General features: G+C 61.5%; 3 protein-coding genes and 1 long non-coding RNA gene across 4 annotated transcripts; 2 read left to right on the top strand and 2 right to left on the bottom strand.

The window, feature by feature from the left end:
- The first annotated feature begins 11 nt into the window (after positions 1 to 11).
- Positions 12 to 4,093, top strand: LOC308179486. Its single transcript, XR_013940397.1, has 2 exons — positions 12 to 2,820; positions 3,344 to 4,093. It is a non-coding gene; the product is annotated as an uncharacterized lncRNA (long non-coding RNA).
- Positions 4,094 to 10,973: 6,880 nt separating this feature from the next.
- On the bottom strand, positions 10,974 to 14,621 carry SLC35E4 (solute carrier family 35 member E4). Its single transcript, XM_080559723.1, has 2 exons — positions 13,764 to 14,621; positions 10,974 to 12,743 (listed from the first exon to the last, which is right to left on the bottom strand). The coding sequence occupies exons 1-2, from the start codon at positions 14,356 to 14,358 to the stop codon at positions 12,316 to 12,318; spliced, it is 1,023 nt and encodes a 340-aa protein (XP_080415849.1). The 5' UTR covers positions 14,359 to 14,621; the 3' UTR covers positions 10,974 to 12,315.
- Positions 14,622 to 15,281: 660 nt separating this feature from the next.
- TCN2 (transcobalamin 2) lies at positions 15,282 to 18,244 on the bottom strand. Its single transcript, XM_080559717.1, has 10 exons — positions 17,782 to 18,244; positions 17,305 to 17,488; positions 17,158 to 17,220; positions 16,923 to 17,071; positions 16,650 to 16,811; positions 16,386 to 16,561; positions 16,021 to 16,195; positions 15,738 to 15,930; positions 15,491 to 15,612; positions 15,282 to 15,407 (listed from the first exon to the last, which is right to left on the bottom strand). Exons 1-10 carry the CDS (start codon positions 17,834 to 17,836, stop codon positions 15,346 to 15,348), a joined length of 1,341 nt encoding a protein of 446 aa, XP_080415843.1. The 5' UTR covers positions 17,837 to 18,244; the 3' UTR covers positions 15,282 to 15,345.
- Positions 18,245 to 18,545: 301 nt separating this feature from the next.
- Positions 18,546 to 25,815, top strand: PES1 (pescadillo ribosomal biogenesis factor 1). Its single transcript, XM_080559699.1, has 15 exons — positions 18,546 to 18,636; positions 19,031 to 19,110; positions 19,196 to 19,349; positions 19,428 to 19,537; positions 20,404 to 20,575; positions 20,707 to 20,796; positions 21,654 to 21,770; positions 21,934 to 22,011; positions 22,245 to 22,334; positions 22,529 to 22,659; positions 22,809 to 22,934; positions 23,110 to 23,294; positions 23,414 to 23,553; positions 24,814 to 24,981; positions 25,602 to 25,815. The coding sequence occupies exons 1-15, from the start codon at positions 18,613 to 18,615 to the stop codon at positions 25,683 to 25,685; spliced, it is 1,749 nt and encodes a 582-aa protein (XP_080415825.1). The 5' UTR covers positions 18,546 to 18,612; the 3' UTR covers positions 25,686 to 25,815.
- The last annotated feature ends 1,360 nt before the right edge of the window (positions 25,816 to 27,175 follow it).

The following is a 27,175-nucleotide window of genomic DNA, read 5'->3' as shown; positions in this document are numbered from 1 at the left end:
CTGTCCTCACCTTGGCTGCAGCGATGCAACAGAAAGTGTCTTCTGCTCTCCTGTACACCAGGGGCTCAGAAGCCAGCAGCTCCCGTGATGCCCTCAGGACCAGGCTCTGCAGCTGAGCTGGAGGCAGGCTGCATCTGGAGGCAGGACTGCACCTCGCAGGCTGCCACCACCCTACCGTGACACCGCACACGAGGAGCTGCAACCTCAGGAGACCCTTGCAGGAGCCAGTGGTGCTGGTTGCTGTGCTGTGCCAGGCCTTGCCTCATGCTCTGGGAATTTAGGGTTGATGTAGGTTAGCCATGCACGACGGGGCTTCACAAGCGTCACTCTGAGGATAACAGCTCTTGCTTCAGTGGTGGCCCCATGCAGACGGGCCTGCAGGGCTTCTTGGTTGCTCCCAGGGGCTGAGACCTGTCACAGTAAGCAGCACCGCTGGGGTGCTGGAGCTGCTGCTCCACACGCGGCAGCCTGACTGAGCCACAGAGGGTCTTTAATGCCTTGGGGGCGTTAAACAGGAGCCAAACCACAAGAAGTGGAGATCTCATAGCCATAGGACAGGACTGCTGGGTGGCAGCGGGGACAGCAGGGACAGGCAGGGAGGCATCGCTGGCCCTTGCAGCTGCTGGCTTTGCCCACTGCTCTCCAGAGCCGGGACGGAAGGAGCTGGTCCCACCACGCTGTTGGTGGCAATGCCTGGGCTTTGCTGAGCAGGGCACGTGCTCCCCTTTACAGCAGGATGCACTGACCCCTTTGCCTCCCCAGTGGCTTCAGGAAGGATGACAGGTTCGGTCCAGGAGTTGTCTCCAAGGAGCAGCAGGGGCACAGGAAGTCATGTGAAGACCTAAGAGCTAAACAGAGGCACAAAGAGCTCTGCTTTCCCTTTGGAGGCAAAGCAGGCGTCATGCTGGGAGCCCGTGCAGCCAGCAGGCAGCAGCTAACACTGCTTTGTGGGCCTTTTTTTCCCATCCAGCTGCTTCCTCCTGTGGAGAACAACTAAGTACATAAAACAAGCCTCAGTGCTGCTTTCAGGAGACGTTCACAGGAACCCCTGTTTCTGTTCCACTGCACATCCACGGCAGGGGCTTACAGAGCTTGCTCCAGGTCAGCGCTCACTCCTGCAATGTAGAGCTCAGTGAACGCAGTGGGCATTATAATGTATCGAACAAGTCCAGCTTGAGCACGTGGGCAGCAAGGGAGCTGTGGTGCTCTCAGATGAGGCTGCACCAAGCGGCTCCCACCCGTCCTTCAGGCTGTCCGTGCTCCTTCTTGCCTGCATGGGGCCGTGGGCAAGCCGCCTGCCTGTGCTAGCGCTTCCCTGGGGCATCTCAGCTCTGCACAGCTGCCGAACGCAGGTTGTCAGCTCCGTCTGTCCTGGGAGCCTCTTTGGTGAGGAAGGGGCCTGCAGACACACCTCTGGCCAGATCCTGTCTGCTTGCTTCTACAGGTGGAGCTGGCAGATGCAGGGAGCCGAATCGCGGGTTGCATGCCAGTGCCGGTGCCCGGGGCTGCCGTGGTAACTCGTCCTGGCTCCTGCCCTACAGCTCTGGCCGCAGCTGCTCCCCGGGGAAGGCTCTGTCTCCTGTCCTGAGTGGCTGGCATCACACTGACGCAGCCCCACCATCCCTTCAGCTCTGGCTGCGGATGCAGACCTCGCCCATCGGTGCTGAGCAGCGCGCTCCTCTCCCTCTTGAAGCGGTCTGCCAAGGGCTGGAAGGGAAGAAGTACCCTCGGGGCTCAGACAGCGAGCCCTGGCGCCGGGGAGACCTTTTTCATCAAAGCACCATTGCCCCCGCCTCCGTTCTAACCAGAAAAAACAGCGGGTCCCTGCAGTAAGAAGTCTGCTGAGGAGACAGCTGTGGGATTATGACGAGCTCTGAGCAAGCTGGCTTTTAAAAGGGGAAGGCAGGGGAGGGCTGGAGGAGGTGGCTGTGCGAAGCAAGACAAGGCTGGGGGCAGAAGGGGGCTGAAGGAGGGGCCCTGGCTCAGCCACCAGCACCCTCTGCAGCTGGCTGCGGGCAGCGAAACTCACTGGAGGTGTCAGGGGCACTGAGATCGGAGCTGGTGATGTTGTTCAGCATCTCCCAGGCAAGAGGCCAAATGATTCAGAGCCCTGCCAAGGGGGACCCAAGCCCTGGCAGGCTGGCCTGGCCCACCCAGGGCTCCCCCAGCACCATCCTCTGCAGAGCCAGCTCGGGGAACCTGCTGGCACCCACGCACCGTGCCAGAGGGTGCCGCTCCAGCAGGTTTCGAGGCCACAGAGCTGAGGAGGTTGGTGAGGCGAGGGCAAACGGGCCACAGGCATTGCCCCAAGCCCGGTGCTCTTCGTACTGGGGATGGCTGCTGTGTGCCAGGGCTGGATCCTGCGTGGGGACACCAGGATCAGGGACAGCACTGAGCACAGAGCAGCGTGAGGCTTTCCTGCGCTGCCGAGGGAGTGGTGGTGGACCGGAGAAAGGAGGACGGGCAACTGGCCTCTGCCGCGTGGGGAGACGCTCGGAGGCGTGAGCTCTGTCACCTCCGCACATCAGGGTCACATCAGCAGGGGACAGATGTCCCCGCTCCCCGTGCCAGGCACTGCCCGGGGTCCCGGCGCAGGCTGGGTGCTGTTTCGGAGATGGATGGATGGATGCAGCCGGTATCGTGGCAACGCGGCGGAGCAGCTCCCGGGTGGCTGACGGCAGAGCGGCCCGAAACTGCGAGGCTGGTGGAGAGGAGACAAAGTCCAAATCACAAAATGGGAAGGCAACGAGTGAGCGATCATTCACTGCTCCTCCTAATGCAAAAAAAAAACTGGGTGCATGAGGAGAATTTGTCCAGACAGTAGGTTTAAAATAAACAAAAAGGACTTGTCTTCACATCGGGTCGTTAAACGCTGTGGCTTGCTGCCCCAGCATGCTGCAGAGGGCACGGACGTACAGAAGGGTCCAAAGGGCACGGAGGGGAGGTCTGCTGCAGCCCAGCAGCACGTGGGGAAGGGTCACTCCTTCCACTGCCTCCTGGGGACCCCTCCCTCTGTTTTCCTCGTGCTCCACGAGTCTGTCGCCTGCCCTGGGGCCGCGGGCAGCAGGAGCTGGGTGTGCTTTTGGCTGGGTGGCGTGTTCACAGCTCCAGGAGGCATTCACACAAGAGCTGAAGTGTTGCGTGGTGACACACGAGTGTCTGGACCAAACCCAGAAGCCCTTACTCAGTGTCAGACCAACCCGTTCCTCCCAGCATCTTCCCACAGGGGAAACCTGGGGGTGGCCAGCACGGGTCACCTCAGGCTCCTCTAAAACTGCCCTGTGCTATTTGCCTGTTGGCACTTCCTGCTTTTCACCTCAACACATCTCACCATGTTTTTCAGTGCTAAAGCCAACCGCAGTAGGCGGACGCCAGCCTGTCACCGGTACCAGCATGACTGAAGACATTTACTGTCTGTCCTATCCAGTGACTGTCACGGTGAAGCACGGATCCAGATTTTCCTTTCCGTAGCAGGAAAAGACTGCAGATGTAGGGCTGCTAGGCGGTCACCTCTGCTGGTAATTTCTCCTTTCCATCTGGATGTCACCACTAACAATGCCACTGGTGCTGGGCAGGATCCAGGCGGCAGCGTGGAGGAGGCAGACTGTCCGCCAATGAGGTCGAGAAGGAAGGATCTGTCCTCTCAGGTGTCTGCGTCTGGCTGAATTACCTGAAATTCTTCTAAGGAAGAAGAATGAAAAAGATCTCTCTGTTTTCAGGAGCCAGAGATTAGGGGAAAAGTTTGTTGTTTCTTTACAAAATAGCCTTACAATAAACTGAGAAGACATATTTTATCATCAAGGACTGATGCCTCCAGATTTTGGGGCACTGGACTGTAACTTGCCAAGTGTGCTGTCCTGGCATCAGAGGGATATATAGATGCCTTTGGATCTTGTGAAAACTCTCTTTAGAAATCCCAGCCAAGGGGGACAGTTTGAAGGTGCTGAGCGTTTTCTAATTCAGTGAAGAAGAGACTGAGAATGTGACAGCAATATTCCAGCGTCCAATTATTCCCTCAGGGCCACCGGGAAACATTAAAAAATTGCTCTGCTTCATCTGAAGTGAAAAAATAAAATAAAATAAAATAATAAAAGTTTATGTTAAGAAAATCCCAACACCGCAATGCAGGAATCTGGCTGAAAAAAGCCACCTTGAGAATATAGCATCTCCTCCACTGCAAGTCTTGAAAATAAGTTGGATGGACATTTTTTCAAGGAAAGTCAAACTATACCTAAATGCTACAGCACCACAGGGACCAGGCTGGGTGGTCGGTGTAAATCTCTCCAGTCCTGTGCATTGTCCTTCAGCTGAACCCCAGCCTGCCGTGGGCACTCAGCTGTTATTCTGAATGTCTGGGTTTGGGTTTGGGGTGGAGGAAAGCGACCAATTCTACCTGACCAACCGCCTTCTCTGTCTGCTGCTGACCTCGGCTTGTCCAGCTGACTGCTTCAGTGCCTCGAGGCACTGCAATACTTCATTTCTTTTTTTTTTTTTCTTTCCTTGCATCTTAAGTTACCAATCCTTCTTCTTTTCCCTAATGACAGATTCATTTACTGCCCTGAACCTCCGGTCACATTTCTGGAAATTCAGCTAGCTGTGAAATGTGTTGTTTGGATCTTCTCTAAAGGCACAAGGCAAGAAAAAAAATCTACGAAAGCCCTTTTACATTGCTTTTCTGTTGCCTGGAAGGAAAACAGCCCATTGGAAGCTGCCCTGCTCCCTGGCTTGTCCCCAGCCCACAGCCCAATAACTGCAGCAGCCCCATCCATTCAAAAGGCAAACGGGCAGCACCGTGCATGAGCGAGGGATCGTGCTGGTTTATTGCTGCAGCAGGCTGAGCACCAGCTTCCAAACAGGACAAGCTGAAAACGCGAGCGGGTGCACAAGAAATGCAGCGGAGCCAGTGCGGGGCAGCCCGCGGGAGGAGCTCTCTGGGTGTGTTTCCCCATCCCTCCCGGGCCAGCAGCGGCTGCGTGTTGTCCCGGCGTCCCTGTGCCCGCAGACGGGGCCACTGGTGGCAGGGACAGATGCTTTCCCACCTCTGCGACTGAACACTTCCAGAGATTTTTCAAACTTTTCGGATGCCTTCTTCCACTGCACCGTTTTTCTCTCCTGCTCTTTCAAAAACTGCTGCTTCAAATGCTTGTGAAAACGTTGTCTTCCTTTTGGCCTCTTCAAAGTGTTTTACCTTTAAGACAGTAAACGTAAGACCTTATAGTCACTTTCCTAAACATGACATAAAGAACTCCAAAGTGATGCTTGTCTTTGGGAAGAGAGACATCCTGCCAGATCCCACACTACCATCAAGGCTGAAAAACTAAGCAATGAAGCCCCAAAATCCAGAAGTATCACTCTGAACATTGGTCTGACAAAACATTATTCAACTCATCCTGCCTCCCTCTCTGTACTCCAGTAAGAAGCAGGTCTGGAGGGCAGTGCCCGCTCTCTCTCGCATGCTTGCTCGCATGCTTGCAGTTCTGAGTTAGGTGCCAAGCCTGACCCCGCGTCTCAGACCCAGTCCATCACACTGGTAACAAAAAGCCCACGTTACAAAAACAACTTCTGTGGTCATCTGATTTCAGTGGGCTCCTGACGGGAATTTACTGGATGAGGTAAGGAGCTTTGTGCCACCTGTGCACGGCATGCCCCTGGGCTCTCAGCTGCGAGCAGAAATCTTCCCACACAGGGGGCGCGAACCCAGGGCACCCAGCCCAGGTGCCAAAGTAGAGCACGGGGTTTGCTTGTACCCTTGCAGCGGTTGCGCTGCCCCGAGTCCCTGGAACCCACACACCATAAATGTTATCCTGGGCACGCAGCTGCCTAGTGGTGACCATCAGCCCGTCAGGGACAGGGGAAGAGCAAATGGAGGAAAAGACATCTCAGCTCTCCCCTGTGAGGCTGTCGTCCCCCTGGCAGCAGCCAGAAGCCTCCTGCTGGAAGCACTCACAGCAATAGGGTGGACTTTACAGCCCTGTTTTATAAAACGTTGATCTAAACCAAGGAACTGCTGAAATCATGATGCTTGGGCTTTCTGACCAAAGCAGGAAGGCAAAGTTCCCTGGCACACCTGCAGTAAGGTGAGGGGAGAGGACTCAGGTGGTGCTTGATGGGTACCAAGGACAAAAAGCCTGGCTGCACAGGAGGCGAGAGGAGAGCTGAAGGGGACTCATCAATGTGTGACTGTCCAGCTCTGTCTGATGACACCCTAAATCCTAATTCTGGATGCCACCTGGCATCCCCCTGTTCCTGCGGGAGAGGGTAGAGCTAATGAACCCATTAGTGCGGGGCTCAAAGTGGGAAGCACTAAAGGAGCAATCAGACCGCTGAAATCTTGCAAAACCTTTGACTCATCCCCGTTCTTGGGAGGCCACGTGTCAGCACTTCACCCGTTTCTCAACATTTAGCTATTTTAGGAATGACATCTAAGTGCAGGTGAAGTCTGACCGACAAGGTCTGTCACTTATGGCTCCAAAACACAGCTGACCTGCAAAGGTCATGCTGAAGGCCGCCTGAGAACCGAGGGCTTCCCCCCCCATAACACCCCCAGGCATTTGCTTCTCGCCCTCCCCATGGACAATCCCCAGCAGAGGCTTTGCAATGTCCCGGGCATCTGCATCTGGAGCCAGCAGGCTGAAGATTTAAGGTCCAAAGTGATGATTTCAAGGTTCTGAGGAACTGAGACCAAAGCGTTTGCCCAAGACATTCCTCCAGCCTTGTGTCATTTGCGGGTCTTGCTGCCAAGGGAGGGGAACTCCCTGTGCTTTTCCAAAACACAGCACCCCAAACACAGCCAAGCACAGAGCAAACCCTCCCCTTGTGCTGGTGGGGGGCAACGGCCCAGGGCTGGGGCAGGGTGGAGGCCATCACCTTCTTCTCCAGGAGCAGCAGGGCATGGCTGCTGGTGCAGCTGGATGGCTTGGGCAGGGAGCTGTGGGGGCCGTGGACTCCCACCTCGATGTCCGAGTCTACAGAGCAGCTTCTGGCAAGAGGGCATCATGTCACACGAAGCACAGTGTGAGCGATGCCCCCCGGGCCTGTTTTGGGGTGCGAGGAAGGGGACCTGGGCTGGCATGGGTGTGTGTGTGTGAGGGGTCCCACCGACCCCAGGCTGGTGTGAGGGGTCACACACAGCCCTAGACCAGTGTGAGGGGGTCCCACCATTCCCAGACCAGTGTGAGGGGGTCCCACCATCCCCAGACCAGTTTGAGGGTATCCTACCATCCCCAGACCAGTTTGAGGGGTCCCACAACCTCCAGAACAGTACGAGGAGGTCCCACCACCCCTAGCCTGTGTGAGAGGGTCCCACAGCCCCCAACAACTTTGAGGAGCTCCCACATCCTCACAGCAGTGTACGGGCGTCCCACCACCCCCAGGCTGGTGTGAGGGGTTCCACAGCCCCGCACCACGTGGGCGCTGGCAGGAGACAGGGAGCAGGGGATGAAAGACAGGACGGAGAAGGGGAGAAGAGGACGGGGACGGCCATGTCCCAGCCCACCCCAGCCCCACTCCTCACACACACGGTAGTGTCCGCGCCGGGAGCCGCATCAGCACCGTCATCAACGTCTTGCTGGAGGTGGACAACGCGCTCCGCCCCAGCATCGAGTACCTGCACATCCCTGTGCCTGATGTCTTCATCACCTGCATCTCCGCCTGCTTCGACGCCGTCACCGACAGGATCCGCAGCGTGGGCAGGTGCGGGGTCTGAACGCTGCTGCACTGCGTGGCTGGGGTGAGCTGCTCGGTCACCATCTGCATGGCCTACCTCATGAAGCACCACGCCGTGTCGCTGGTCAGAGCCCACGCCTGGGTCAGGGCCTGCTGGCCCATCATTTGGCCCAACAACAGCTTCTGGCAGCAGCTCATCCAGTACGAGTACGAGCTCTTCAGTGTCAACACCGTCCGCATGGTCCGCTCGCCCCTGGGGGTGATACCCAACGTTTACAAAGCCAAAGTGAGGATGGTGCTGCTGTGCTGAGCACAGCCTGGCTGCTGAGACGGCTTGCCCGGGAACCGAGGGGAAGCTCTGCACCAGAGCTCTGAAATAAAATCTTGTTATCCAAGAGGGTTGTGGCGTGGAGTCTGTGCTGCTAAAGGTACGGGGGATTGGGGACGTGAACAGAGGCTGTTGGGGCTTGTTGTAAATACAGCCGGTTTCCTCGCATCGTTTGTATCGGGGTCCCGTTGGTAAGTCTGAAGTCAAGCGTCATGTGCCGAGTGTTGTTTCATTCCAGCACAAACTGTGCTTATAAAGCAGGACAGAAACTAGCTGCGACTCAGGATACTTGGAATGGGACCAATGTTTGTTTTTCCTGAGATATGACTCTGGGTTTTGACACAGCAACCCGAATTCCGGTCATCTGCTGCATTTCGGAGAGGCCGGGAAGCGTGCAAAGTCAAGCGCTAGGAGAGACTGAAGTCCTGAACCCTTCTCTTCCTCCTCCTGATTCCCCCGGCCTTTTTTCAGAAGGAGCCCTGGCCTCCCTCAGGAGACCCCTAGCTCTGTGGGTGAGCAGCTCGGAATGAGCCCCGCTTACTCCTCTACCTGCCGTATCTCCCTTTGTGCCGCCCGTGAGCAGCTCCCATCCCGGCGAGCCGAGGTGGGAGCACCAGGAGGAATCCTGCTGGCGGGATGAGCCACTGCTGCCATCTCGTCACGTCACTGTAAACTAGAAGCTGGATCTGGGTGCCCTTTGGCCTCATCCAGCAGCAAACTAGCTATTAATTCTGGATGTGTTTATCCCAGCGTGGTCTTCAGCTCCAGCAGCTCCACCATGACTGGCAGTAACAGTTTTTTGGCATCACTATTCTGGACTCAGATGGCCACTTCTGGCATGATGGGCCCTGTGTGGAGCAGGTCGGAACAGGATCTGCTCCGCTTCAAGGCAGAGGAGAAAAAGGAAGGTCTCAGGCTGTACCGCCGGCCAGACGAGGCTGCGGTTAGTGGCTGTGGGGTCATCCCCCAGCTCTGCAGTCGCACACCGTGCTTTCCCTCTGCAGAACAACGGTGCCGCAAGCCCTCGCAGGTCCTGCAGGGGTCTGCCTCGTGTGTGCCTGCCGTGGTACCACCCAGGGCATCACCAGGGTTTCACAACAGGCTTCAGTTTTACATAGTGATCTTCAGTGATTCATACAGTAATTAGCACGCTCTGACAGCCCCCTTAAACATTTGTATCTTAGGCACCTACTTCATGATATAAAGTTCAGATATGTCATCAAAATAAAGTACACTTTAAAAAATGTCTTTATGCTCCTGCGATTTCACCTGTTACAAACTCAGCTACAGGCAGCCGACAGCCTTGTGCACACACAGAACCACAGAACGGTTTGGGTTGGAAGGGGCCTTAAAGATCTTCTGCTCCCCCCCGCCAAGCAGAGCAGGGAGCCCCTGTGCCACAGTGAGAGCCCAATGAAATGCTTAACAGCGAATCCTGGGGTCTTTTTGGGTGCTGAACCAGAGAACGTCGCGCTGGAAGGGAGCCCCGAGGGTCAGCCTGCCCATCTCCTGGCCTCCAACCAGTCTTGGGCTGCGTCAGGTGCCCCCAGATGTTGCTCTCCGGTGCAGACGCTGCTCCCTGCGTGGCATTTACCTGGTTAGGCTGTCCCGCCAGGCAGAACGCGTTTCTTAACGCCCGCCCTGAAAACGTCCCTGCCATAATTTCAGCTGCAGAGCCAGGATGGCCCTGACACCATGTTAGGACTGCGATAGGGTTAGGAGCACAAGGCAGCATGTGAGGGAGGGCTATCCTTACTTAGCCAGTGCTTGTCCTTGCTGCCTCCCCTCTTCAGATCCCACTCCCCTCCCTGCTGATGCAGTAAGCCTCACCTGAGGGCAGCAGCTAATCCCCCGTCCTGCAACACAGAAAATTTCCACAGGGTGCTAAAGACACGCGCCTGGCTCAGCAAAGCCAGCTTGAGCCTCCTGCCCTGCTCCGGAACCTGCGCCACGGCCACAGCCTAGCCCCGGCATGCTTCGCCAGTGCCTCAGAGGGAGATTTGGGGGGCAGTTTAAGAGCTCAGAGAGGAGGAGCTGCGACCTGACCATGCCCCTCTAGGACACCCAAGCAGCTGGTACTGGGGAATGCCACCGGGCTGAGATCATGGCCTGAAATACCCGGAGAGGGGGACAGCAACCAGGCCAGGCCCTTTACGGGCAGCATAACCCCTCCAGCACAAAGCAACCCATGGGACCCCTGTGCCCAGCCTGGAGCCAGCCCCACCCTGGGACCAGGACAGCATACAAAGTGCTAAAAAGAGGGCAAACAAGGCAAAGGCATGGGTTCAGCAGGATCCAGGCAGCGGCATGGGTGCCAGCCCCGTTCCTCCATCCCCTGGCAGGGGACAGCACAGCTGCCGGGTCCTGGGGACACCAGGGTGGGAGCTTTGCCCAGCCTCATCCTGGGGGCCACAGCATGGCTTGCCCTTCAGAAGCAAACTCAAAATGCCTTCCAGTCTTCCCTGCTAGGGAAAAGCTTCTGAAATCTGAGCCCCAAAAGCAAGTAGGCAGAGGAATGGGCACGGCTTGTGGTTGCTGAGCTCTTGGCAAGAGCAGGGGCTGTTCTCTGATACCTCGGTGCCTTTTGAGTACTGCGTGGGACGGGCACCCCAGGGGAAGGTGGCCCCGGTGGTGGTGACACCAAGGCACCGTCGTGGCCCCCACGAGCCGCAGTTTGCTCCTTGATGGAGCAGAAGCTGTTCCCACAACACTTTTGCATGTGGCACCAACATTTACCATCCCGATGGGTGGAAGAAAACTGCTGTTTGGGAAGCGCGGCTGGGCGGGCTGCTGGTTCGCAGGGCTGGAGCCCAGCCAGGACAGCGGCTGTGCCCACAGTGAGGGTGAGGTGAGTCACGGGGCTGGAAAAGGGCTGGGGTGCTCTCGGCCCCGGGGCAGGGTGAAGCCCATGGGCATGGCCTCCCCTGGGAGCTGGGGCGCCCAGCCGGTTCCAGGTGCGAAGTCACCACAGAAGCCACGGTAGGAGTACAACAAAAATAGAGCTTTATTTCAGGACGAGTGCAATCAGAGTTGACATCGGCCCCGACACAGGCCACGCGCAGTGGTTCCAGTGCTCCTATCGCAGAGCACCTGCGGGTGTGCAGCCGTGCCCGGTGTGCACACAGCTGGGCTGGCACTCACATGCGTTGTCCCTTTGCACGTGCCGTGCCACTGCTCCATCAGAGGCCGGTGAGCCCTGGAGGAGCGTAACGCCCGCTGGGGACACCGGCACCGCGCTGGCACGCAGCACCACAAGGGTCCGGTGCGCTCCATCCCGCAGGGGCACGAGGCGTGCATGCACATGCCCCATGTGTGCACCGGGCTTACTCCACCCAGCAGAGCTCAGTAGTGATGCACACACACGTGCACACACACACACGCACACATCTGCTGTGCACAGAGATGTGCCTGCACACGGAGGCTGTGCACACACTTGCACACACAGCCTGCGCACCCTGCACACACATGCACACTCATGCATAAGGCTCTGCACATGCACTTGTGCCCCCCATACCTGTACACACCAACATACACGTGCCCCATGCACAGAGCTGTGCAGAGAGAGCCACTCACACGTGCAGAGCCTGTGCACACCAGCACACACGTGCACACCTGCACAAAACGCTCTGCACACACACGCACACTGCGCACAGGGAACTTGTGCCCACTAGCACACACATGCCTACATGTGTGAGACCTGCTTGCACACACAGAACCTTTATGCACCAACACTCACGTGCTCCCTGCACACACAGCAGAGATCCACTCACACCTCCAGAGCCTTGGCACACCTGCACGCACTTGCCCCATGCACACAGCTGTGCACACAGACACCCCCTTGCACAGACAGAACCTGCGCACTGTGGCGCACACGTGCACACACAGAGCTCTGCACACCAGCACTTATGTCTGCATGTGACCATGCGCCCTGGCATAAATGTGTGTGTGCAGAGCTGTGCACACCAGCACACACGCACACAAAGGGCCTGTGCGCACCGGCACACACGTATGCACGCAGAGCTGTGCACACACATGTACATACAGTGCTCTGAGCAGCAGCAGGCATATGTGTCCCCAGTACCATGCACACCAACAAATGTGCACACAGAGCCACGCGTGCAGCACACACATGTGCACAGTGCCACACACACCAGCACACGTGTGTGCATGCAGTGCCCCACACACTGGCACACACGCGTGCACGCAGGGCCACGCACACCAGCACATACGTGTGCACGCAGTACCGTGCCCCACCGGCACACACGCACAGGCCCATGCCCAGTGCTCGCCGCCGTCCCGCCGTCCCTGTGGCCGCCCCATCCCTACTCGCGCCTGGGGGGGCCGCAGCCCGGCCACGCTGCCCAGCGCCTCGCGACGAGCTGCGGCTGGTGGTACATGAACATCCCGGCCAGCGTCAGCCCGATGCCCAGGTAGCTGAGCCCGCTCAGGTGGCTGCCGAAGAGCAGGCGGGAGAGCAGGAGGTTGCCCACCACGGTGAGGTTGCCCAGGAGGTGGATGGTGAGGGCGGAGGTGAGAGAGAGTACGCAGAAGCTGGCGAGGTTGTAGAGGACGGAGCCAAGGCAGCTGAGCAGGATGCAGCCCCAGAGGGAGCCTTCGTAGCGCAGGACGCCCTCCCAGGCTGGGGCCACCTCCAGCGCCATGGCCGCCCCGAACAGGAGCCAGAAGCTGGGCAGGGCGGTGAGGCAGAGCAGGGAGACAGCGTCCAGCCGGTCCTCCTGCAGCAGCAGGCCTGGGGACAGGGGGGACAGTCAGCGGGAGCTCCCCACCCAGTGCTGAAAGAAATCCCGAAATAAATCCCGAAAATCGCTGCAAAGGGGGATGTGGGGAGCAGCACCGTCTGCGGGGACACGGGGAAAGGAGCTGCTCCTGGCCCTGCTGAGGCAGCTTGCAGGGTCCTGGGGTGCCCCCCAGCCCAGAGACCGCAGGGACGTCACAGCACGTGCCCAGCGCTCATCCTGACGCCAGCGCCCAACCCTGCGGTGCCTGCGTGAGTCACAGGCTCCGGCCGCGGCGGCGGAGGAAACGCTCCCTTCCCAGCCGAAAAACAAGTGAGCTCGGGGCCAGACGGCTCCTCTCTGCTGCCTGCCAAGGACATCGCGGCCCGGGTGGCCCCGCTGCTCCCACAGCGCCCAGGGGCCCCGTGTGGGGACGATGCCACTCGGCAGGGGGACTTGTAGGGGCTGCGGACCCAGCCACCCCACGGGGAGGGGACAGGGACAGAGGGGAGCAGCCTGTGTGCCTCTGTGCCGGCCAAAGGCACTGCCACCCCCATGGCCACAGCACATGGGACAGTGTCCCTGGAGCTGGCCGGTGTGCCACCGCGGGGACACCAATGTGTTTGCTCCTCGCCAACGAAGCAGGGTCACCTCGGGCCAGGATCATGGGACAGACCCCAGGGCAGGAAGCCAGGGGGTGAGGGTGGCACTGGGGTGGCAGCAGGGACAGGGTGGGCAGGGGCCGATGCTGAGGGCAGGGTGGCACTGGAGCTGGGGTGGCCCTGGGGCCAGATGGCACCGAGACCAGGATGGGCAGGGAGTGGCACTGGGGTGAGCGGACACTTTGGTGTCACCAGGCCAGGGCAGGGCATTGGGACAGGGACATCCCCAGCACCAGAAGCAGCGGTGACACCAGTATCGAGGGTGGCGAAGGGGACCAGAGCACCACAATGGTTGGGGTGCTGATGGCACATCCTGGGCGCAGCACCGCCACCAGCACTGGGACACCCCGGGGGCGCGCGGGCGGCACTTACTCTGCTGCAGCGACTTGAGGGCGCGCAGGACGGTGGCGGCGAGGAGGACGCAGCCTCCAGGCTGGTGGAAGTGGACGCCACCGGCGATGCTGCAGGCGGCCCCGGCGCAGACGGGCCCCATGGCCACGTACTGTAGTGGGTGGTGCCGGTGGCCCCGCAGCAGCGCTGACAGCAGCAGGGTGGCGAGCGGGGCAGTGGCGTGCACGGCCTGCGCTGCGTCCAGTGGCACCAGGCTCAGCCCCAGGTTGCCCAGGGCCACGCTGCCGCAGAAGGTGAGGCTCAGCAAGTAGATCCTGGCACGGGGACGGACGGATGGTGGTGGGCCCCGTGCCCACCCCAGCGGGTACCCCAGTGCTACTGCCGCCAGCATGTGCAGGGATGACAGCAGCAGCGGGTAGCGGAAGCCGTGGGCGGCGAAAATCCATTTGTTGAGGCCGGCCAGGGCAGTGCCGGTGCCCAGCCAGGCCAGCACGGTGAGGGCCAGAGGCAGCGGCGGCCCCGACAGCTGCCACCCCGGGTCAGGTCTGCGGGGCTGGAGGGTCCCGCCGGCGGCTGTCATCGCTGCTTCATCACCGCCGGGGCACCGCGGGCACATGAGCACCGCTGCCACGCCGGCCGTGCCAGTGCGTGTGGTGTCCCCGGCTCCTCCCAGTGTTGGTGTCGGCGTCACCTGCCCAGGGTGGGCCCACAGAGGGGTCAGCCGCGGGGTGCCATGTGCAAGCAGCGCCGGCACCGAGGAGCAAGAGGAAAGTTTGATGGCGGGGAGCGAAGGCAGCGAGGCTCCTCCCCACCGGGCCGCCGCACGTCACAGCGGCTGGCAGTGCGGGCGTGCGGCGGTGCGGGCCTGCGGAAAACCGGGGGAGCGGCACGGCGAGCTGGGAACCGGCGGCAGCGGCTGCGTGTTCCCCCCCGGAGCCGCCCGCAGCCGGAGGACCGGAGGCGGTGGGAGCACAGGCGGCCTCCATGGTGACGGCGGGGCTGCGTCAGTGTCCCCGGCTGACTCATGCCGGGGCGGGCGCCATCGCTCGCCGGCCTGGCACAGGCACCGGCATCCCCGCCCAGCGCACCGCCTGCCCTGGCACCACTCCCTGCCAGCTGCCCCCGCCCCGGTCTTGTTCTGGGAGGGGATTAAATCTCATGGGGTTTCCATGCACGTTTCAGACAGAAGTGCCCCGGCACCGGTCCCCATGCTGGGGCCACCACGGTCCCCACCGATGCCATTGCTCCCAGCCCCTGGGGTGGGGGGAGACGTTGTCACCCCCAGCTGCTAAAATTAGGAGGCGCGTGGAGGGGACTCTCCCTGCTCGTGCCTTGTCCCGCTGCTCACAGCTTCAGGCTGCCCCCCACAAGCACCCTCGGGGGCACTGTGCACCCCAAAACCCAGGGGCTGTCAGCCACCAGAGTGGGGACACAACCAAGGAGCTGCCAGTGCCCAAGCAGGGAGCCCGGGTGCGCCCATCCCACTGTCCCCATCCTCGCCCTCGCCGGCGCGCAGAGAAAGCACAGCACAGCCTGGGGGATGCTGCAGAGTTTCATTGTCATCGCCCCCATCAGCTGGGGCAGCAGCGGGCCCCCCCCCCGCCTACCACTTGCTCAGGCGCAGGACGACGGTCTCCCCGTCCTCCGGTCTGTAGTCGGCAACGCCTGCGGAGAGACGCAGTGGCCGGGGTGGCGGTGTGGTCGTGAAGACAGAGACGCGTCCCCGTCACCCTCCGGCACCCACTCACCCATCTGCAGGCTGGTGCCGAGGCCACCCAGCAGCTGCCAGTAGTGCCGCTCCTGCGGCTGCGCTGCCAGGCCCAGCACCGAGGTCAGGAAGGGGCCCTGGGGGGTGTCCTGGGTCTCAAACCTGGGGGGCAGAGGGGGGTGAGGGGCCTGGGGGTCTCAAGGGTGCCAAGAGACGCGGCGGGAGGGGACAGGGTGGCAGCCCCCTGCCAGAGTCTGGGTCCCCCCCCGGCACATGGGGTTACGCACGTGAAATTTTGGGGTCCCTGCGCTGGGGCCGCCCCGAGCAGGTCCAGGAGGGAGGCACCGGTGGGCACGGGCACCGGGAGGTCATAGAGCAGGTGCTGGGGACACGGTGGCACCGGGCACTCCACCACCAGCCGCACCATCATGTTCCCTGGCCCCACAGGCAGCGGCTCGAGGGCAAGGGGCGTCAGCGTGTCTGTGACAAGGACAGCCACCACAGTGGCATCGGTGCCAGCCCTGTGCCAGCCCCCTTGCCCCTTGCCGCCACCCTGGCCCCAGCTCCTACCCAGCTCCTCCTTGCACTGCATGGAGGCGATGTCCAGGTAGCTGCGGCCGTGCAACACAGGCAGTGCCTGGGCCATGGCCGCGGCGCTGGTGAAGGCGTCCAGGCGCTGCAGCAGCGCGGCCATGGCCCGGCCGTACGCCGGCTGCGTTCTGCACCTGTTGGTGGCGATGAAGACCTAAGAGGAGAGGGAGGAAGGGCTCAGGGCAGGGCTCGGGCTCAAAGCGAGGGGTGGAGCGGGTCAGGGCATAGTGCCGTGGGCATGGTGCTGCCGTGGTGCCGTACACCTGCACCCACACCTGCACCCTGCACGTGCCTGCAGGCACCCATGCTCCTGAGCTCGCACATGCACCTGCACCCGCGCACACCTGCATGGCCAAGGGGGTGCTGAAGACGTTGCCGATGAAGCCGTCCTCGCTCTGCGCCGCCACGAACCTTGCCCTGATGCCACGCACAGCTGCCCGCAGCTCCGCTGCCAGACTGGACCTGACAAGCTGCTCCCGCTCCAGGCAGGCGAAGGCCAGCGCCGCCACCGCCTCCGTGTCTGCGGGGATGCCCCGTGTCACCCCGGGTGCCGCACACCCACCCCGGTGTGTCCTTCTAGGTCCCTCGAGTGTCCCGCGGCCCCTTACCCACGGTGCTGCTGCCCGCGTGCCGGAACCGCCTGTGCTGCTCGGCCACCAGCAGCCGCTGGATCACCTCCTCGCGCACCCGCTTGCGGTGGACACACAGCGCCAGCACGCCCAGGCTGTACTGGTAGTAACTGGTGAGGGGGTGGCCATGCCGCCGGGATCCTGGGGACAGGGCACCACTGTCACCAGGGCCAGCTGGTGGCCCCGCCGGAGCCAGGGATGCCAGCGCCCAGCTGGGTGACCACTGTGGCCGCCCTCCGGGGCCGTCCCCACCTTCCCAGTCCTTCTCCAGGTAGTACTTGAGCCACGTCACCAGGAAGCGCTGGGGACTGGGGTCCGGCGGGGGGCAGGTGGCCCGCAGCCCCAGCAGGTACAGCGCCAGCCGCCCCGTCTCTGGCCACTGCGCTGCCGCCCTGGTGTCCCTGCAAGCAGCGGGGTTGGCGCTGGGGAGCTGCCACCCCGCTGCAGAGGGACCCACGCTGTCCCCGTCCCCGACCCCAACACCTACGTGCTGTGCTCGGCATCCCGGTGGCGATGGCCGTGGGACGAGTGGCTGGCTGACTCCAGGCTCCTGCGGGGATTCCGGCATCAGTGGGGCCAGAAAGGGGGTCAGCGAACGTCCCCTTGTGACACACGGGGGTCGCAGGGGACCTACCGGCCGTAGCGTCCCTGGAAGGTGTCCCGCAGCCGCTCCAGGTAGCGCCGCTCGGCGCGCAGGTCGTGCTCCCCGGCGAGGCGCAGGCCCACGTAGACACCGGGGTCAGCGTCCAGCCCCGGCTCCGCCGCCAGCCCCAGCAGCCGCGCGCTCAGCACCCGCACCGCCGCCTCCCCCGGCGCCCCTGTCCCCGGGGGCCCCCCGAGGCGTGAGGACGGCGGCGGCTGCGAGCCCCCAGCCCGGCCCCGGCCTTTCGGGGGGACGCGGCGTGGCGCTGGGGCCGCGCTCCCCACCGGGGCACCCCCAGCCCGCTGCGCGCCCCCCGCCCCGCGCGGCCGAGCCCCTGACAGTCACCGAAGAGCGGGGGAAGAGGCAAAGCCAAAGGAGGTGCAAAAGGGGGGGGCCCAGCCCGGTGCCGCCCGCAGCCCGGCCCGGCGGGGGGGATCCCCGGGTCCGGCCGGGGGTCCCCATACTCACGGCAGCCCCGGGCGGGCAGCGCGGCCGCCGGCAGCAGGACGAGGAGCAGCCACATCGCGGCGGGGCGGCGGGGGCCCGGCCGGGCAGCGGGGGGGGACTTTGCCCGGAGCCGGGCGCGGAGCGGGGCAGGGCGCCGCGCCCCGGGCAGCGGCAGGCGGGGGGCGGCCGGCACCGGGCGGCACCGGGGCGGGGACGGGGCGGGGACGGGGACGGCTGGGGCGGGGCGGGGCGGGGCGGGGCGGGGGGAGGCGGGCGGCGGGCCCGGGGGTCGGTGTCGGTGTCGGTTCGCCGGTGTCAGCCCCGGTGCCCATCCCGGACCCAGTCCCGGTGCCCGTGCCCGTGCTGATGTCGGTCCCGGTGCCGCCCCGGTGCCCAGCCCGGAGCAGCCCCGGTGCCGGTGTCACTCCCGGTGTCACTCCCGGTGTCAGTCCCGGTGCCAGTCCGGCACGGTCCCGGTGCCAGCCCGGTGCCAGTCCGGCCCCATCCCGGCACGGTCCCGGTGCCAGCCCGGTGCCCAGCCCCGAGCATCCCCTGCCCCATCCCGGCCCCAGCCCCGCCCCGCCCCGGTGCCCCCGCCCCTTTCCCCTCCGCCCCCTGGGCTGCCCGCGGCGCGCCTGCCCCGAGCCGCTCCCCCCCCCCCCCGAGCCCCCCGCGCCCCCCCCGCGCCCCCCGCGCCCCCCCGCACCCCCCGCACCCCCCGCACCCCGCAGCAGGGCGCAGGGCGGCGGCTCCGGCCGGGGCAGGCGCGTTGCGGCCCCGCGCAGGCGGGGCGGGGGCAGCCGGGGGCCTGGGGAGCGGCGGCACCACGCGGGCGGCGGCGGCGGCAGGGCGATGGGGGGGGTGGAGAAGAAAAAGGTACCGGGGGGGGGACGGGAGCGGCACAGGCACGCACCGGGGCCCGGTCCCGGTCCCCCCTCATTTCCCCCAGGGCTCCTTCCCCCCCCCAGCCCGGTCCCCGGTTTCCCCTGGGTTCCCCCTCATGCCCCCCCGGGTTCCCCCTCATCCCCCCACCCCGGTTCCCCCTCACCCCCCCCCCGGTTCCCCCTCACCCCCCCCCCCCGGTTCCCCCTCATCTCCCCCCCCCCCCCGGTTCCCCCTCATCTCTCCCCCCCGGTTCCCCCTCATCTCCCCCCCCCCCCGGTTCCCCCTGCCCCCGGGCTCCCCCTCATTCCCCCCGGTTCTCCCCCCTTTCCCCCCCCCGGCTCCATCCCGGTGCCGCCCGTGACGCCGCCGCCGTCTCCCCCCGCAGTACGAGCGGGGCTCGGCCACCAACTACATCACCCGCAACAAGGCGCGGAAGAAGCTGCAGCTCAGCCTGCCCGACTTCAGGTGCGTGCGGCCGGGCTGCGGGTGCTGGCCTTAGACCAGGCCAGGCTGAGACCCGGCCTCAGAGCCTCTGACTCCCCCCCCGCAGGCGCCTCTGCATCCTGAAGGGGATCTACCCCCACGAGCCCAAGCACAAGAAGAAGGTGAACAAAGGCTCCACGGCCCCCAGGACCTTCTATCTCCTCAAGGACATCAGGTTCCTCCTCCATGAGCCCATCGTCAACAAGTTCCGGGAGTACAAGGTGCGTGCCCTGCCCGAGGGCCTGGGGGGGCACGCGGTGTTTTGGCCCCCCGGCGCTCAGCTCCCCCTCTGCCTGCAGATCTTTGTCCGCAAGCTGCGGAAGGCATACGGGAAGAGCGAGTGGGGCACAGTAGAGCGGCTGAAGGACAACAAGCCCAGCTACAAGCTTGACCACATCGTGAAGGAGAGGTGAGCCAATCTCACTGGGGGGGGGTGGATTTTCCTCAGCAAAAATCAACTGTGGTGTGCAGAGCCCTCTCCGGGTCCGTCCCTCCTCAGGAACCCAGCTCCCACCGCAGTTCTGGGCGTTGTTCTGGGTGTTGTTGGACACAAGCTGGTGTTCCTGGGTCAGTGGAGAAGGCTGCAGCATGCTGCATGCCAGCAGGAGCCAAGTGTGAGCAAGCAGGGAGCTCCTGGCCATCACAGGTGGCTCCAGGATCTTCAAGACAATGCTTAGAGCTCTTCTGCTCTTCCTGAGCACTTTCCAGGGTCACCCTTGGAGGGAGCCCAGCCATGCCAATGCAATTGGCTGGTGGCAATGGGAGAGGAGAGGACAGGACCCACGAGAGAGGGAACGTGCTCTGGCAAACCTCTCTGTTGTCCCAGCGGTGTTTGGGACCCAGCTGTGCCAGCGAGGAGAGGGGAGAGAGAAACAAGCCTGGGAGACAAACGCTGTCCTGACAAGATTTGTGCTGTGAAGGGCAGATAGTCGGGGTGTGCCGCTCGAGCTGCGGGGCCATGCTGTATCCTGCTGTCGCCCCGGGGCAGGATGCGCACATCCAGCTGCACAAGCTGGGTTTGTCATCCCCTTCTTAGGGAGGTTCCTGGCTCCCAAGGCAGTCCTGAACCCCAGGGAGCTGCCGGAAGGCTCCTGTGAGGGGCTGGCTGCCCAGCGGTGTCACCCCATCCCCACAGACCACCCGGATGCCCCGAGGTGGCTGCGAGAGCCTGTTCCTTTCTCAAGCAAGATCTCCACCAGTTGCTGCAGTCCCGGCTGGTTTCTGGTGGCTCTGGGGCTGGGTGTGATGCCACCTTCCCCTCCTGTCCGGATGCAGGTACCCAACCTTTGTAGACGCGCTGCGGGACCTGGACGATGCCCTCTCCATGTGCTTCCTCTTCTCCACTTTCCCGCGGACGGGCAAGTGCCACGTTCAGACCATCCAGCTCTGCCGGCGCCTGGCCGTCGAGTTCCTCAACTACGTCATCGCGTCCCGCTCCCTGCGCAAGGTGGGTTCTCCAGCAAGGGGCGAGCCCTGCTGGGCTGTCCCTGACGCTCCCTCACACCCCTGCTGCCCGGGGAAGGCTGATGAGAACCAGGGAACACCCTGGCCTTCATCCGTCGCTCTGTTCCCCGCCAGGTCTTCCTCTCCATCAAGGGCATCTACTACCAGGCGGAGGTGCTGGGGCAGCCCGTCACCTGGATCACCCCTTATGCCTTCGCCCACGACGTGAGTACCCGGGCACAGCGGGACCTGTGCTGCTGCTGCTGCTTTGCTGTTCCCTTCCCTGGGGCTGCGGAGGGGTGGTGGGGACATCTCCTCTCCCTCGTGCTAGAGGGACAAATCAGGCAGTGCCCAGCCTGCGGTGGAGTCCACGAGGCCTGGGTTGGCAGCCCTGTGGGGACACAGTCCCCTTCTGTCGGGGATGGCAGTGTCCGTGGCCCTGGTGCCTGGCTGTACCAGTCTCCCCAGCTGTTACACTCCTCCTTTTGCCAATCATTAAAACTCATTTTACCCAGCAATTAAAGATAGCCGGTAGTTAACTCGGCTGGAGGTGCCAAAGCAAGTCAGACCCCGCGCCCTCTTTGCCAGGGCGGCGAGGCAGCGTGCTCACGGCGCAGCCATCCCGGCGGGGCTCTGTGGGAGCTGAGGGTGATGCTGGGCCGGCACGGGTGGCATGCCCTGCCAGCACCGCTGGCACACGGGAGCTCACCATCGCTGCAGTGCTCTCCTTCTGTTCCACGTTTGTCCAGGGCTCGTTTAGGTTGGGGTGTCCTCAGTTTGTGGTCTTTAGTGCAGCCTATGGTGGTGTCCCCTGCCCCCCCCCCCCCCCCCCCAGCCTGGAGCGCTCTCCCTGTCCAGTGTCTGGTGGCAGGCGTATATCTCTAGACCTGGCTGTGAAGAGGGCAGGACCTTCCTCTGTCTGCAGATGGGGCCAGAGTGGGGGCGAGTGAGCAGCGGGGCGTGTGGCCTGACCTCCCAGCAGCTTCGTGCCCCAAGCTGGTGCTGGGAGACTGGGGCCCTGTACCTGATGAGGGGATCTGGTCCTTCGTTCTCGTGTTCTCACCCTCCCTGCGTGCCCGCAGCACCCCACGGATGTGGACTACCGCGTGATGGCCACCTTCACTGAGTTCTACACCACCTTGCTGGGCTTTGTCAACTTCCGCCTCTACCACTCGCTCAACCTGCACTATCCACCCAAGGTGAGGCTGCTGCCTGCCCCAGGGGCACCAGGCTGGTGGCAGCACCTGCTGCAGGGAGCAGAGCCCCTGCAGGACCAGTGTGGGTGGTGGAAGGGCTGGAGCAGAGGATGTTTGGGTGCTCCAGGCCTGGGGGCTGTATCTCCGTCTTTCTGTTTCTCCTCAGATCGATGGCCAGGTGGAGGTTGATTTAAAGCCTGCGGAGGGCAAGGAGTACGCCATGGATTCGGAGAGCTACCTGGAGGTGAGGGACGCTGCTTCCACCAGGGTCAGCATTAAGAGCCTGTGTGCAGGGACCTGTGTGGCCTTGGTGTCCTGGCCATTGACCCCTCCTGGTGTGGAGAACTCATGGTGCAGGGACTGAGGAGCAGAGCCTGATTGCCCCTTTGGCCTGGCCAAAGGAGGCAATCGATGCCTGCCCTCGGGGGATTTCCTCTGTGAGCCTGCCTCTTATGTCTTCTCGGTCTCCTGCTGCAGAAACTGTCAGCTCTGAGTGCCAGCCTGGTGCGTGTGGTGGCACCGGCCCAGGAGGATGAGGTGGAGATGGATGAGTTCCCTGTGGAGGGGGTAAGAGCCTGGTGGGGTGTCTCAGCCCTGGCCGCCTGTGATTGTCTGCAGCACGTCTCATGGCTGAGCGCAGGCTGGGACTGTGCAGTGTGGGAGCGGGGGGACTGGCAGGAGGATGGGGGCAGCACCCAGGAGCCCCCCCTGCAGTGAGAGGCTTGGCAGGGGCTTTACTCTGAATGCTTTGCTCTGAGCAGGAGACCGCTGAGCAGATGGACGCGAGGAGGAAGGAGCAAGAGGCCCTGGAGAAACACAAAAAGCTGTTTGAAGGGCTGCGCTTCTTCCTCAACAGGGAGGTTCCTCGAGAGCCACTCGCCTTCGTCATCCGGTACTTCCTTCATCATCAGCCTTCCCCAGCAGCCCTACCTTCCCTGTCCCCTCCAGTGGGACTGCTGTGGCCGATCTGCCTCGTGTCCCACAGGTGAGGTGACCCTGAGGGCCTTTCCGGTGTGACTGCTTCGTGTATTTGGCTGGCAGGTCCTTTGGTGGCCAAGTGTCCTGGGACAAGTCCCTGTGCATCGGTGCTACCTACGACGTGAGCGACCCCTCCATCACCCACCAGATTGTTGACCGGCCCCGGGTGGAGCAGCAGGTTGTGGGCAGGTGAGGCAGGTCGCCTGTCCCCAGCATGGTCACCTGGGCTAGTGGCTGTCCCGAGCTGTCCCACGCTCTGTCTCCTTAAATCCTGCTCTTCTGCAGTCCTGCAGCCCCCTGAGCTCCAGAGCTTGGGGCAGGAGGACAAGGTCTGACCCCCAACCCTGTCTGCTCTGTCCCACAGGTATTACCTGCAGCCTCAGTGGGTTTTTGACTCGGTCAATGCTAAGCTGTGCCTCCCTGTAGCTGATTATTTCCCTGGTGTGTTGCTACCCCCACACCTCTCACCCTTTGTGACGGAGCAGGAGGGAGACTACATTCCTCCTGAGAAGCTGAAACTGCTGGCTATGCAGCGGGGCGAGGACCCAGGTGACACACAGCTCCTGGGGCTGAAGAGGAGGGGAGCCAGGCAGCACTGCTGCTTCGGCAGAGCTCTACCCACTGCAGTGTCGGTACGCTCCCAGTTGATAGCAGTGGTCTCTCTGTAGGTGAAGAGAGTGAGGAGGACGAGGAGGAAGAGGAGGAGGATGACGATAAAGAAGAGGAGGAGGAAGAGGAAGAGGAGTCTGAAAAGGAAGAGGAGATGAAATTGAAGAAGATGGAAGAGCAGAAGACTCAGAGCAACAAGGTGAGGTGCCTGGCAGCAGGACAGGAGCTCCAGGAGAGGACAGCTTTTGTGAGCGCTCTCCCTGCCGGGGCTCAGCTCACTGCAGCGTGTCCCAGCCAAGTCCCCGCTCTGGGGCTGCTGTGGCCGAGCTGCTCCTGCAGCAGCCCCTGGGTCCTGAGCCCGTGCTAATGGGCCGTAGCTCCTGTTCACACTCAGCACCTGCATCCTGCGGCTGGCCTCTTGCTGCCTGATCTGTGGGTGAGCAGAGGGTGTTGTGACTCTTCTTTGCCTCTACCAAATGGTGTGGAAATCCTATAATCATAGAGTGGCTTCTGTTGGAAGGGACCTTAAAGAACATCCAGTTTCAGCTCCCCTGCCAAGGGCAGCGATGCCACCAACCAGACCAGGTTACCCAGGGCCATGTCCAACTTGGCCTTGAACAACTGTAGGGATGGGGCATCCACAGCTTCTCTGGGCAACCTGTGCCAGTGCCTCTCCACCCTTTGAGGGAAGAGTTTCCTCCTAACCTCTCACCTAAATCTTCTCTGAATTTAAAACCCTTCCCCCTTGTCCTATCACTATCTGCCTGTGTAAAAAGTCTTTTATAAGCTACCTTTAAGTACTGAAAGGCCGCAATGAGGTCTCTCTGGAGCCTTCTCTTCTTTAGGCTGAACACCCCTACTTCTCTCAGCCTTTCTTGATAGGAGAGGTGCTCCAGCCCTCTGATCATTTCCGTGGCCCTCCTCTGGACCCGCTCGAACAGCCCCACATCCTTCCTGTGCTGGGGCCACAGACCTGGACGCAGCACTTCAAGTGGGTCCTCCAAAACGCAGAGCAGAAGGGGACAATCCCCTCCCTCCACCTGCTGCCCACTCCTCTGGTGATGCAGCCCAGGATGCAGTTGGCCTTCGGGGCTGCAAGCACACATTGCCGGCGCATGTCGAGCCTTTCATCCACCAGAACCCCCAAGTCTTTCTCTGCAGGGCTGTTCTCAATGAGTTCCTCTCCCAGTCTGTCCTCAAGTCTGGGATTGCCCCAGCCCAGGTGCAGAACCTTGCACTTAGACTCATTGAACCTCATTAGGTTTCCATCGGTCCATTTCTTGAGCTTGTCCACATCCCTTTGAGTGTCATCCTTCTAGTGTACCAAGTGCATCACTCAGCTTGGTGTCTTCTGCAAACTTGCAGAGGCTGCACTTAGTCCCACAGTATGTTGAAATGTCTGTCCCTGGGGAAGGTGGGCACCCAGCACACAGGGTCCTGAGCTTTTGGCTCCCTGCAGGCACTTCCTGTGAAGGTGACCGCTGGCAAGGTGCGGCTGGAGGACAAGCAGCGCCTGGAGCAGGAACAGCAAAACGAGGAGAAGCGCCTGGCCATCATGATGATGAAGAAGAAGGAGAAATACCTCTACAAGAAGATCATGTTTGGCAAGAAACGCAAAGTCCGAGAGGTATGAGGATAGGGATGCCCTGAGACAAGGATCTCTGCACTAGTTCTTACCAAATTGGCTTGCAGCTCTGGATCGCTAAATCCTGGTCTTTCCCCATCTCGTGGGGAGGGAGCAGCCTCTGACAACCTTGTGCTTCCCCAGCTCTGGTTGCAGGAGGGAGCTTCACCCGTAGCTGTGCAGCCCGCAGCTCCCTGCCCTGCTGTGAGTCTGGGCAGAGCTGAAGCTGCTCTTCAGGGCTGAGCCTGTGTTGTCATAGGCTGGTCCCATGTTCATCAGGCTTACAACCACTGCTGACATTCAGGGATTTCCGGCTCTTCTCCTTACTCTCCTCCCTGTACCCGAGGAGGTGGTGAGGACATAGACCGCAGGTGTGCTAGGCTGAGGCTGTACAAGCCTCTTGCCTGGCATTACCAGGCTTGCAGGCGCTCAACCCTAACAGAGCGGAGTCTCCCTGTTCTCCCTCAGGGCCCGAAGCATGTGCTCTGCAAGTAAAACTCAGGAGGTGCCACTGCTCCTCTCCATCTCCCGGGAGTAGAATGGGTTTGGTGGGTCTGGGGGTGGCACAGCTCTTGGTGGTGGCAGACTGACCTGACTGTGGGTCTGGGGGGCTTTCTCTACAGGCGAACAAACTTGCCGCAAAGAGGAAAGCCCACGACAGTGCCCTCAAAGAAGAAAAGAAAAGCAAGAAGGCGCGGCGAGCATGATGGGGCATTGACCCCCTGCACCAGGGGCTGGACTGGCTATGTGCTGCAGAGACCATAGTGTTTGGGTGAAAAACCCTCAGCTTTGCTCTTGGGACAGAAACTGTAAATTAAAACGTTCCCTGTCTGTAAATGCAGCTCCTGCTGTGCCTTTCCCCAGGCTGGCTCATTCCACACAGATGCTGGGTTAGTGCATGTCGGCAGCACTGCCTGTCCTGGGGGATTGGTGTTGCAGGCATGACACCAGAGCTGTCCTCTTTGTGCTGGTGCTACTTCTGCTTCCTCATCCCCAGGGCAGCAAGGGCTGCCTGAGGAAAAGGAGGACAAGGCACGCTCTGGGCTCTTGTGGCTCTCTTCAGCATTGTTCATTATGCATGTCCACAGCTCTGGGATGTGCAAAATGTCCCTGCCCACCTGCCTGGAGGCAGGGTGCGTGGGGGTTCTCAGCTTGGTGGGATGTGGTGGTGTGTTTGGAGGGACAGGGGGCTTGGCTGCAGCCTAGGAGGGGAGCTCATCCTCCACCCGGCTCTGAGCTGCTCTCTAGCATCTGCATCGCAGGCTCTATTTGGTGTCTGCTTCTATTTTAGTACTGGGGATGTAGACAAAGCAGAGATGTCTTCCTCACCTCTGTCTTACATTGTAGCTGGGCTCTGGGAGCCCAATCGCCCTAAGCTGGAGGACCATGATTGTAATGATAAACTCCCAGCTAACTCCAAACCTGTGTGGGATTTGCTATTCCAGCTGCATGCATATAAGTCTATGGGGCCCACTGGGATTCATCCCAGGGTACTCTGAGAGCTGGCTGCTGCTAGCCTGAGACCTGTCAATAACTCTTCATGGTCTTTGGAACCTGGAGTGGTCCCAGGGGACTGGCAGCTGGCAAACGTAGTTCCAGTTGTCAGGAAGGGCAGGAAGGAAGACCCTGATGCTTAAAGGCCTATCAGTCTCATTTAAGTGCCTGCTAAAATTGCAGAGAGGATTACCATGGTAGCCATTGAAAACACCCAAAAGATACTGTGGTCATTGGTCAGAGCAAACATGGCTTCACAAGGGGAAGTCCTGCTTAAAAAACTTAACCTCACAAACGGGCATAGATGAAGAAGAGACATTTAATGCATTTTTCACCTCTGTCTTTAACACCAGTGATGTCTCTGGGACCCCAACTGCCCTGAGATGGAGGACTGTGACTGCAGGAATGATAAACTCCCAGTTTACCCCAAACTTGTGCGGGATTTGCTGTTCCACTTGGATGCATACAAGTCCATGGGGCCTGATGGGTGTTATCCCACAGTATCCTTCTGGACAGAATGACCAGAATACAGTTAGAAAAAAGCATAAAAAGTTGGGTGAGCAGTTGGTGGAAGGGTCGGGCCCAGAGGGTTCTTGTAAATGGGGTTACTTCAGGCTGATGAGCTGTCGCTAGTGGGGTTCCTCAGGGCTCCGGATTAGGACCAATCTTTTTCAATGTTTTCAAAGATGCTTTGGATGAATTA

This window comes from Anser brachyrhynchus (assembly GCF_964034855.1).
Source record: "Anser brachyrhynchus genome assembly, chromosome: 17".
Taxonomy (NCBI): Eukaryota; Metazoa; Chordata; class Aves; order Anseriformes; family Anatidae; genus Anser; species Anser brachyrhynchus.
Note: the sequence above shows the minus strand (reverse complement) of the source record. Positions and strands in the feature narration are given on the sequence as shown.